At 39.3% G+C, this 12,775-nt stretch overlaps 1 protein-coding gene across 3 annotated transcripts in view; it reads left to right on the top strand.

Moving 5' to 3' along the window:
• The window catches only part of trim44 (tripartite motif containing 44), a 66,409-nt gene extending 53,983 nt beyond the window's left edge, over positions 1 to 12,426 (top strand). For 2 of the 3 annotated variants that reach the window (XM_033968411.2, XM_055222252.1), the window contains exon 6: positions 10,598 to 12,426. In XM_033968411.2, the coding sequence (XP_033824302.1) occupies positions 10,598 to 10,682 (85 nt within the window). In that variant the 3' untranslated portion in view covers positions 10,683 to 12,426. The remainder of the gene's footprint in view (positions 1 to 10,597) is intronic. The other variant, XM_033968412.2, reaches the window with a different exon arrangement.
• Positions 12,427 to 12,775: the final 349 nt, after the last annotated feature.

The following is a 12,775-nucleotide window of genomic DNA, read 5'->3' as shown; positions in this document are numbered from 1 at the left end:
CTCATTTGCACTCTTTGCTTAATCAAGAAGAACCTGGCCTCCTATCAGCAGCCTCCAGGTTGCTCTCTGCTCCTCTCATTCACAGCGCACAATATTTTCTCACACAAGCACACACTTTAAACCCACCCACAAAAGATCCGAGCCACTGCAGTTTGATAATTCATATAGTATTTATATTTTAGCAGGCCCGGGCTACAACAGCATGAGGGATCAAATCTTGAAGAAATTGTGTCTCAGGAATGGGCTGCGTCAACTATTCGGTTTAATATTTTATTACAATAATTAATAATGAACTCTTTTCTGGACATTTTTATATAATACTACAGTGCCATTTGTGCTCACAGTGTGATTTAAGTACACAGATTTTTGTCCTCAATAGTGTAGTCCTTTAAGTCTAGTCTTTGTTTTAGATCTAGAATAGTCCTGCTTTAGACCTGGCAGTACTCAGAAGATCAAATATTTTCTTTGGTGGTACTTTATTTGAAACATTTGAGAATCACTGCTATAAGTTGTAATTAAAACCAAAGCGCAGAAGAAGATTTTGTCATTTCTGGTTGTGAATTATTTGTTCAAATTCCAAATCTCGAGGGTATAGACATAACTACTTGACTAGTTGGGGAAAAAAATAATAGTGGACTTGGTAAACAGCTAAAAGCACTTCATTATTTGACATATGCAGCACTAAAGAAGCCCCAAGCCTTTGTGCTGGCCCCAAGCCTGTTAAATGTAAAACATATATTCACATCACTTCATCCAGAGAAGCAGCTGAGTTCAACCTTTCAACATGAAGAAATCCCACTGCGAAGTCTTAAACTCATTACCCTAGTCCATTTCTCTCAACTTTCTTTTTTTGTTTTTTGAAATGATGACTGAGCACTGCAGCATTTTCAGCCAAGCGCAGGAAATTCAAAGTAAATCGGAGTAAAGACTTGTGTGTCCCTTTAGAGAGAGTCCAAAACTGGAACCGACTGACAGAGACAGAATCCATGAAGCGTCTACCATCACGCTCGGCCCCTCCGCCCTCCTCCTCCAGGGCATTCAGCACTTTTTGGCCAAGACTGATGGCTTCTAGGAGTATTGCAGAAAAACTTTTTGCCCCGGGACAGAGGGGGCATTAGTAAGATGAGCCTTGTCCTTTTCTATCAGTGGTATCAAGTCCTTATCTCCTTCTACACTTCTTTTAAAGCACTAATGCCCCAACTTTCCACTGTGTTACTGTTGCCCATCCATCAATCTGGTCAGCTACAAACAGAGGGAATACTTGCGCAAGCCTTCTGGGAAACTGGCCATTTTTAGTTACAAAAAAAAAACAATTCCAGCGAGCATTTTTCCTTGACATTATACTTTTGGACACTGTGTTGTATAAACTATAAAAATCCAGCATTGATTAGCTATGTATAACAAGGAAAGGATCTGTCATGCCTCTCTTGTTAGCTGATGATGCTAGGACTCCATCTGTTGGTGCATTTAGGAGGGAAGCAGTTTTCAATTAAGTTAAAAATACTTTCTGGTTAACTGTGCTGTTTATAGCAGTAGCTTTACCTTATATCTCACGAAAGACTGACACAGCAGGACCTATGAAGATGTATACGCATGACAATAAAGATAAATGAAATTGGGGTTTGTCAGTGGAGTTTTTGGAAAGGGCAGGCTACATTTAAGCTGTAAGTGTGAAGAATAGACTAAAAAGACTAAGTAGAGGTCAGCGTCTAATAATGATGCAGTGTTCATTTGGCATCCGGATGTAGAGATGTTAAACACTTTCAAACACATTCTTTTGGCAAGGCAAGTTCATTTGTTTAGCTTTTCCGAAAAATACAGGCATTAAAATCCCAGTACAAACCAATCAAAACATAAATAATCATAAAATTAACATTAAAAGAGAAGAGTCATATGCACAGTCAAAAAGAACCGTTTTGAGCCTGTCAAAGTAGAGGCCTGTCTCACATTTTCAAGAAGACCATTCCAGGTTTTTGCTGCATAAAACTGAAACTGAAACGCTGATTCTCCATGTTTTAATCCTGACTTTGAACACCAGCAGGAGTCCTCAGAAGTCCTCCGAGACTCATCAGGTTTCATCTCGTTCTCAACCCGCTTTACTTCACTAGACTTTCTGTAGTTGTATTGTTGTAAACTTGAATTAGTAGCGCAAGAAAGTAGCGGAGTCAACGCAGTGTTATTTGTGTTATCAAGTCCAAAATGCAGAGTCATGTTATCGAACTGAGCATTATGAAACAGGACTGTAGCCTTTCCGCTCTCAAACACTCAAGTCACTGACATATTTACTCAAACGACCTCGGTGGCGTCTATCTGAAGCGGGAAATGAATTGGCAATCTTCTGGTTTGTGGGGCAATCAGTCAAAAAACTTCCACCCGCAATTGTTTAGACAGTGGTACAGTTTTGTTTTCTTCAGTTTAATTGGTAGAACCAGTATTGTGACATTCTTTTTGTTTCATATTGCTTTACCAGCTGATAAACACTGGTCTTTTCCAAGTGGCAGTTGTCCATACATCATTATGCACAGTCCCAGGGCCAAACATATAACGTATCTTCTCCACAGGACCCTGCAGTGAGAGCACGGAAAGGGGCGGGGGCAGTGATCGTCCATCATCAATAATACATCCACTGCATTAAAACCCATGAATAAGTAATGGTCGGGAAAAAAAACGTAGCCTCCAAGAATGAGACTGCTGTTCGCGTGCAGACATGACGCAGTGATCTTTTTACTCCAGGCCAGCTAAGACAGACGGATGGAGCAGAACAAAGAACTCGAGAAACGTGTAAGCCACTCCCTGACACTTTTTGGCATGAAGATTTTCTGTCTGTGCTTAGCTTTCATCCAATTTTATCCTAAAGTAATGGCTTTTTCCGGCAGGCAGAATAAATAAGTTATTACATCCGTGTGTCCAAAGGCTTTAAAAAGAGCGTCTGAATATAAATAGTTCATTTGCCTCCCACGGCGAAGGCTTCACTTTCTGTCATGTCAATATGTTCGTAATTACATTTTTATACATATAAGCTTGAGGATTGTTCTGGTTGACTGCATGATGAAATTGGCTTTGCTCCTGATGGTAAATATGTCAGGTTGTAACAGGAAGGTATGAATTCACAATGTTGTAGTTTTAGGCAACAGTGAGATTCAAATAGACATGCTAATTCATCGTACGCGGAAGTGATTGATGGCGTTGCACGTATGTGGTTTTTAGCATATCAGTGTCGTGAGTTCGCTTTACGGACGCAACAGTTCGCCGAATGTCTCTACTCCTTTTTCATGCTAGTTCTGTTCTGTCAAGTAGAGCGTTCGGATTAGTAAATTCAAGATAATTCAGTAAATGTTTAGTTTTCATACTGTTCTATAGGTCAAAAGAAGAAAAAAAAAACACTGGATCTGTTTTGACAGAAAATGCTGCTGCTTTTTCTGACAGTTTGCACCTACTATAGCCAACTAGTATTGTAAAAGTGTGAAAAGCTTCAGAGAATTTTCAGACAGCATGAAATTCCGGTCTATTTCAAACCTACGAACACTTTAAGACAGAAACTGGTTCACCCAAAGGACAAAACCCCGAGCCACAAACAAGTACGTAAGAGCTACTTATTTGTATCTGAGGATCGATTTCGACAGATCTATAACCAACATGTTATTATATGTTGTACTTCTATTTAAATTGTTTTGCTGGGCTGTTGAGATATTGGATGACTCAGATGTTCAAACTACATTGTAAGCAGGGTTGTTCCAATACCGATACCGCTCTGATACCGCACGTTTTTCAAGTATCTGTCCACGTGAGGTAGAAAGTGAAGTAGAAACCCAAAAGTGCTTAAATCAGCTCTCATCATCAAAACCATTACACATTTGACTCATACTTTAGTCCTCAAAATCTCATTTATTCTCGCAGATTTTCTTTAGAGATGACCTTTTACTTTTTGCTCTTGTACTTGTAAAATTCAGTAGCGTTCGTCTAAATGTTCACTCTGTGCGGTATCAGATTGGTATCAGGATCGGTGAGTACAATGAGGCCAAAAAAACACTATTTGTAAGGAGGTATATGCGACTCTTTGGTGGATCATTTAGCAGCAGGCTCGTGTCCAGGTGGTCGGTGGGCAGTTGTCAATGGACAGTTGAGTGATGAGCTCTAATATGCTTCTGCCTGCACCGGTGCCTGAGAGGAAATCAATTTCTCTGCCCAGCAACATGGTCTTGCAGGAGAAGCAGGTGAATGCAGGATTGGGGAAGGTAAAGGATTCCACGTGTTGTCCATGTGAGTCTAAACCAGCGGAGTGTGAATAAACTTTATCAATTATACAGAGATGTTGTGCAAATGGAAGACTGAGGAGACTGTGAGGTTGGGCTTTAAAGTAAAAACAGCTGAAAATGAATGACCTAGTTTGAAGGTCAGTAGTCCAGATGGCAAAAAGAACTGTTGAGGTGTCTTCTTGTAAATAGTGGGACGTGGATGGTGATCAAATCAAAGAGCTGTTGTCTTAATTGATTGCGTTAGCTTTACTTTCATTATCCCATTCACATATCTACGCAAAGAGGTACTAAAGACTATTTTTTGTCTATATTTTTAGGTCGATATTGATTATTTTTGCCAAATTATCTTATTTAAATTGATTACAAACTACCCCCCCAAGCCCCCAAAGCTATTTTTATTTATTTATTTATGTATTTAAAGAACAATGTGCAGTTACATTAAAAAGATGGCTGCACCAGATTTAGCATAATACTACTTTCCATCTGTAGTCCTAAAACAACAAATAATACAGCAATCAAACCTATAAGAGAGCTGTAGTCATGTTTCATACAGCTATCTCTTCTTATTAAAGTGTTAATATAAAGCTTTTTGTCTCTACTCAATATAAGGCGTTCTTGCATCTTCTGCTTCCTTAATGCCCCTCAAAAATCAAAGCTCAAATGTGTTTTTAAGACTGTTGAATTTTTGTACTGCATCATAATATTGAAACATCACCGATCTTTTTGATTAATTAAATTTTGCTTCCAAACTGGCCCAATTCCATGTTAAGTTCCTACTATTATATTGTTGCTATAAAGGCCTGTCATGATAACAAACTCTGAAGTGTGATATACTGCTGAAGTAAACATAGATGATAAATGATAATATTGAAACCAAAACACAAAGCAGAATTATACCCCAAAAAGTATTCTAAATGTAAAATACACAAACTGTAATAAATAAATAACAGAATGCCACATTTAAAGGTCCTATGTAACACAAAAGGAACTGTTGTGAGCTTTAAGCTGTGTTAGAATCCTCAAAAACATACCTGAAGTTGTGTTTTCTTTCATTTACACATGTTTGAGTAACCCTTGTTATTTCCAAAGCTCAAAATGCTCTGTTCCCCCTTGTAATGTCATAAAGTAGTAGTTTAACAGCTAGGTAAGTTCACTGCTACCTTAGAAGTTCAATCAACACTCATCATGGTACAGAAAAATAACCAAACTTTTCCCGCTCCAAGGGAAATGCACTTACAATAAATATTGACTCCCAAAAAGTATCGTTCTATTTGTCATGTACTGAACTATAAGCGATTATAGTAATTATCGTGAAAGGCCTAGACCTGTATAGTCCTGATTATCAATTCACCAAAGAATCTCGACATCCCTAAAGCAGACTCGCACAATCTAGCAACGCTGACTATGATTGCAATGATCGCACTTAACAGAAAGACACCGAATCAGCAAGAGACCACTATGTCGGCACAAACTCCTGTCTCATGATGGGGGAGAGGGGCTGTGAGTGATTGCATTAGGGAGGAAGGTGAGTGGGAACAGGTGGAGCTGATTACTAAAATGAGAAGCGCAGGCCGAGGGGAGGAGACCGAGAAGACAGGTAATGTATGGACCAAAACGGATTATAGGGCCGGATCAGTGCAGCGCTGCTTAGAGGATGTAAAATGCACACAGTATCTTTGCCAGGAATTTCATCGTGAATTATTAATATCAGAGATGGTATAAATATATTGCACTATATGTAAGCAAACACTGTGCAATATTATCTTTTCTTTTTGGCAGGCACTAAAGTTGGCGCAGGATGCTTAAAAGTGCGGGATGAGTGCATTTTTAAAACATTGCTTTTTGCTGGTGTGAATTAATTTAAACCTTGAACGTCAAAGCCTAGGTCATCCACGTAGGGCGAAGCTTTTCTCATTAAGTTATACAGGTGGCTTTTTCATGCCAAGGCCCCGCTGAGCTGCAAAGAGGAGGGAGATAACCACAGTGTCTGCCAAAATCATTTTAAAGCCAGTAGATCCATATTCGCACTTCTATAGACGCTTGAATAAGGTGTGTATGGTAGTCATGGGCAGAAAACCAAGCTTCACAAGTCTAATCATTTGCGAGTTATAAGAATAGATGCGCACCGAACAATAGCTTGGCATTATATTGCTACTAACAAAGAGGTTATTTTGGGAACGGGCTTAAAAATCGACTAAAATCATTCGCCGTGTGTTTCAAATTAAGAGGGTAATTACGTTGTCAAATAATGATAAATATTTTTCCAATTACAGGTCCCACGCCAGCAGTTTTAAAAGTCTTTTATCATGCTAAATTGACTGCTGCAAGCTTTAAACCATGCTGTAATGTTGTTACCTCATTAAAAAATATATCTGGAGCTGTGTTTTGTTTCACACATGCGTCGTAATCCTGGTTTATTTGGCCGTCTACGTCTCCAAAGCTCAAAATTCTCTGCTACAAGTTGTGACGTCATGTAGAAGTAGTAGTTTTCACGTTAACAGCAGCCTTTTGTTTTAAGTTTAATAAAGTTTGGCAATTCCAGGGCTGAAATTATCCAAATGATTCTAGTAAAGGTGTGTGGAGTTTAAAAACACAGTGGAGCACTTCCTGTATTACCACATGATGACATCACGAGGTGGAACATGGTGTTTTCATGGTGTTTGAGAGAAGAACTACCTTAGAATTAGAACATCGATCAGAAAAACAGTGTAACATGGGACTTTTAAAGAGACTCTGTTCATTTCTTGTATCTTAGCTCAGTTAACAATCCAATTTTCTCATGTATTAACAAAATAATGTGTTTTTTCACACTTTTGCCCAGACGCACTTAAAACATACCAGCAGTTGTTTTCTAAGGAGATTCACTTTCACATTTAATTTGAACTGCAATCTTGTTTCACTAAATTGTGTTTGCATTTGCATAATTGCCTATTATAACTGATTAGTTTTCTCAATACACCAATTACCTCGTCATTTCTCCTAGAGTGGATCTTAAACCACTCCTCTCATGTATGTAATAAATAACTAATTATCTAGGCTCGGCTTGACATTGGATTTAGAAGGACCTTATGATGGAAAAACATTGTGGCTCTTGAACAAATAGTCTCCCTAAAACTGTCCTTAAAGAGATATTTTCTGATCTGTTATAATGTTGTTTACTCATCAAAAACAGACCTGGAGTTGTGTTTAGTTTCATTCACACATGTTTAACACACAAATCCTGCATATTGAGTTCTTCTCTCAAACAGACAACACTCTGTTCCACCTTGTGATGTCATGTGGTGATACAGGAAGTGCTCCACTGTGTTTTTAAACTCCGTACACTTTCACTTTTGATAATTTTACCCCTGGAACTTACAATCTCTACTGAACTGCAGATAAAAGGTAGCTGCTAACTTGAAAACTACAACATCATGACATCACAAGGTGGAACAGAGCATTTTGAGCTTTAGAAATGCAGACAGACTAATAATAAATGGTTATCAGTTAAATTCAAGTTTATTTGTATAGCACATTTGAAACAACTTCAGATGATCAAAGTGCTTCACATAAAAGTCAACAAAAAACAACCAAATATACAGATAACACAATACTTAGGAAAAGAACAATAAAAAAACAAGATATCCTGTCTAGCTAGTATTAAATGCCAGGGAGAAGAGGTGGGTTTTCAGTCTAGTCGTTAAAAATTGAGAGCTCTGACAGGCAGAGGCAGAGACAGGCTGTTCCATACCTCTGGTCTTGAGACTGGCTTTGGGCACGGCCTGCAGGAGCGGGTCAGCTGATCAGGGCTTTAGTTGGAGCACAGGGCTGGAGTAACTCAATAATATAACCATATAACCTCAAATAAAGTGGACGCCTAGAGTGAAGACATTTAAACAATTGCATCCGATATGAAACAGGGAGCCAGCGCAGGTGGCACAGCACAGACGCGAATGGATTTTTGCATAATATAGGACCTTTAATAAGAACTTGATTCCTCTATTGTATTCCTAAATGTATCACTAGTACAATAGCTTTCTGCCCTCACCTATTATAACTACACTGCAACATTTATTCATTTCCGTGTCCATTTAGGTCTGTATACTTTGGCGAGCCTTGGTGCCACTTCACCAGTGCATCAATGCAGCTGTGCCAGGCGCTGGGAGTGAATGAAATCTGCTTTCTCTGACAGATGGCCTTAAAGTCTCCACAATAAATCACCGGCGTCTCACTTCAAGGTCAAAGGAAATGGAAGCTTTGATGGAAACGTTTAAGTTCCCAAATTAAATGCCATAACTGTAAAGAGTCTGCAATCTGATTCGGTTTAACTGCAGCCCGTATAGACCCCTCATAGTGTAACATGCTGGCAGTGCACTTTCAAATGTATAAATCGAGAATGTCCTCCACTGTGATTCATTTTCCTTTTGTGAGCTAATGCATTCAGTCTTTTGTATGCTCATTTTCTGCACGTGTTTGTTCTTTTGATGACTTCGTTTTTACATCTTTGCTCCATTTGTACGAGTTAATGTTGACTATTGTAGACGTCCTTTTGTTGGAGTTGGTTAACCACTCTGAGTACCCATGAGTACTTACTTCATTTATAAAGCGTGTACACATTCAGCAAGGTTACTTATTTGACCTCCCATGTTATGTCGGAGATTTATACGAAAGCCAACTTGAGGTGGAAATGTGCGGTTTGGTCCATAGTCCCTGAAACTGGCCTGCGGGGGATTTCGGAGACAAGGCAAAAGACGATCTGTGCTCAGAAAGACAAGATTCTCTCTTAAAGGGCCACATTATGCCATTTTCTGATCTGTTAAAATGTTGTTTTCTCATCACAAACATACTTGGAGTTTACTTTTTTCAAATCCTGCATATTTAGACTGACTGTTCAACCTTGTGATGTCACGTAGCAATACAGGAAGTGCTCCTCTGCATTTTTTAAACTCCATACACCTTTACTAGAATCATTTGGATGATTTTCAGCCCTAAAACTGGTAAAAGAGGCTAATGTGGGATCTTTAAGTGTATGAGTTTGAGAATGTTTTATCCCTGCGTACATTTTTAGTCAGAATTCCATGTAAAGTTTTATAAATAAGACCAGTTTGTAGTTTTAACTTGTTACTACTTTCTATCCGTTGACTTCATTTGTTTGTAGCCGTGCTGATTAGCTACTTTAACATACATCGTGTTCTACTGTCACCAGCAGGGGGCGACAGAGACCCAATCCGAGCATTCTCTGCAACGTGAAAGAACTTTTTTTCCACGCATATCCATTTACGTTCTGAAATGTGACCACTAATGCACAAGTGCCCATTCAAAGTTGCACTGAAAGACGTTACGGGGGAGAATCGCAGCCCTCCATCACCCTAGTGACTTTGTCCAATTAGAGGCTATGATGAGTGTAGACCGTCTACTTGTGAAATTGAATCTATCAGGCGCAGTTCTGATTGCTACAGGTCCCTGCAATTTCGCTCCCACTCTGTCTCTGTCACTGCGGAGCGAGCTAATGCGTGTGCCACAGAATGGATGATTTCTACTTAAGGCGGCCTTTGATTGATGCTGATTACGTCTTAGCTTTATTATACTCCCATATAACGAGTATGCATGTGTGGGCTGGGAGGTGCACGTTGAGGTTTTCGTGGGGAAGAAAATCTATCATTCAGAAATACTCCGCGGTGCTTTATCGCCAACCATTTTGCCGTAAATCCGTCAAAGCTTCTTCCACTTTTGGCATCGCCCCAAAACGTAGCGTAGCATTTTGGAGAGTAAAGTCAAGCTCGCGGCGTTTCATTGGATTGTGGTTAGCGGGTGATTAGAAGTGAAGGCTCGACTCGTGTGGCATCAGACCACAACAGAATGCCAGTAATGATGATGTCATTAAAGGATCACCAATCAAACGCTGGCAGGAATCCGGGGTGATACATGGCCGCACCCACAGCGCCCATTAAACATCTTGAAGTATTCACGAGATGTACGTCGTAGCGCAATGCATTATGGCTAATCACGTCATGCGGTCGTAGCCTGGAGTCTGGTATTCAGTTGTATCTATCTTCTATTCAGTCTGTCTTCTTAACTTTGTTCTCAAAATGATCTAGTCTTTTTGTGTCCCATGCCAGTGCATATGTGTCTGATAATTATTTAGTAAAAAGAATTCAAAGTCATAAAATTGGCACTTGAAAATTACCCATTATTTATTCATCAACTTTATAAAACACAGATGAATTGTCTGAGCAGGTGATGAAAAGTTGGGAAGGTTGAACTTGCAGGCTCAGGTTATTGATTAAAATGCAATGTCTGTGAACTCCTCTCTTGATAAGACTAACTCTCCCCCTTTTGTGTTTCTGCTCGGTTCATTTTAGGCTGCCCGAGCCCAGAGCCAACCCAGTGGACCCGCGCGATCTGGACGACAATAATTCTGGAAGGTCCATGGAGCATGCCCCGTGATTTCCATTCTGATGAAGACTTTACATACTCCACTTTCCTGTATTCTTCAACTTTTTGCCTTACTTCTACCCAATGACAAATTCAGATGACCTCTACATCTTTCTTGCTCACAAACTTAAGTAATTTCAAACTTTCTGTAATTTTAGCACATTGGTAATGTGCCATCTATTCCTCCCTTGGCTCTACTTCCACAGCCAAGCTGGATCGCAGGCTTATTGGTGGCAGCTCACTTTCAGACAAGAATTGTATTCAACGGAACAGAGCATCTGGTGAAACCAACCCATGTCAGATATGATGGAAAAGTCGATGCACTTCTCCCTTCATTTATTCACAAGTGTTTTTTTTTTAGATATGCCTTAAGATTTTATCACAAATGTCTACATGGGTGTCAAGGGTTTATTTTTTGTTGGAAAAGATACATATCCAATTCCAAAAATGTTATTTTCCAGTCCTATTTTTTCTGCTAGATGCCCTTCCAGTTGCAGGTCTAGCACATTACTGTGACTGGTATCTCCAGTGCAGCTCAAGTGTCTCCCTTAGAGACAGTATGCAATTGTTAGTTTATAGTTTAACATTAGGTCCTATGATATATGATATAATACCTTTCATGGTGTTAACGTCTGTGCTGCAGTTCTGGACTGTTCAGATGTTAGGACGCTTTGGAGTCCAACCATCGATACCTAAAAGAAATGCTCCAATATATTTTTATGCTCAATTTTAACAATTACATAAATATAAAAAAAAATTTATGACAGTTTCATTTTAAATGTATTATTTCACTTTTTGTGCAGTGTTGTAACATTTTTTTGTGTGTGAAAGCTTAATATTTGATTGTAAATAGGCTAAATTTGGGATTCATCTGCTGCAGTTTTCTGGCTTTAAAGGTCCTATATTACACAGAATGGATTCCTGTGAGCTTTTTGCCCTGTTATAATGCTGTTACTTCATCAAAAATATACCAGGAGTTGTGTTCTGTTTCATTCACACATGTTTGAGTAACCCTGGTTTATTAGTCTGTCTACATCTACAAAGCTGCTGTCATATAGTGGTAGTTTTCATTTAACGGCTGCATTTTACCTTTAGTTCAGTAGAGATTGGAAATTCGAGGGCACTTCCTGTATTACCACATGACATCACAAGGTGGAACAGACTGTTTTCAGCCTAAATACGCACGGTTTGTGTTAAACATGTGAATGAAACAAAACACAACTCCGGGTCTGTTTGTGATGAGGAAACAACATTATAACATAGATCAGAAAATGGTGCAATACGGGCCCTTTAAATCACGCTGTTTTCTAAGCCGCTATGTTTTTTACGCCCGTCGATTTGTGTGCACTTCCTCTTTTATGCCACTGCTGTCAGATCCATTATCAGGAGCGGGGGATGTTTTGACACATATCGATCAGAAGAATGTTGCTGAGTCTTTGTTAGCTGGAAATCGAAGTGCAATTTGACTGTGCAAAGTAGAGCTTGCGCCGTATCAGCTGAGTATAATATAAAGGCCCATTACTTTGGCGCTGCGGGCCTGGGTCATATGACGGATTACCACGCAGCTCCTTCTACCTTGGACCACTCAGCTGTTCAGGACGTCCCGCCACGCACGTCCTGTCTGTATCAGCAGTTGTTTTAATGTGATTGATTCTGTTGCCTTAAATTGAACGCCGCTGGACCCATAAAACGTAGCATGACAACTTGGCTACACTGCACTATGAAGCACTACTCAAGCGAATGTAATCAAATATTTTATCTATGTTCCGTCATAGGGGCGTGATTTCCTGGTTTGTTATCTTTTTATTGTCTTATATCACTTAATAAACACATGATTTAAATGGTTGTTGCGATTTTGCAGACCTCATACAAGTAAAGTGTGAGTTTTTTGGGGTTTTTTTAGTATTAAAATGTGTGTTTTAATATTCAAGACAAAGTTCAACGAAGTAATTCTAACTTTCTGACCCCTCATTCAGTGCTAATTTTATCACGTTCCTTAAAATTGACCTTTGTAATTCCTTGATACTGTTAATAATTTATATAACGGGTGGTGGCACGTTACGAAAAGATGTAAACCGGGTGTAGAACAAAACCGAGAGAGTGGA

This window comes from Periophthalmus magnuspinnatus, chromosome 6, assembly GCF_009829125.3.
Source record: "Periophthalmus magnuspinnatus isolate fPerMag1 chromosome 6, fPerMag1.2.pri, whole genome shotgun sequence".
Taxonomy (NCBI): Eukaryota; Metazoa; Chordata; class Actinopteri; order Gobiiformes; family Gobiidae; genus Periophthalmus; species Periophthalmus magnuspinnatus.
This window is presented reverse-complemented; position numbering and strand designations above follow the sequence as displayed.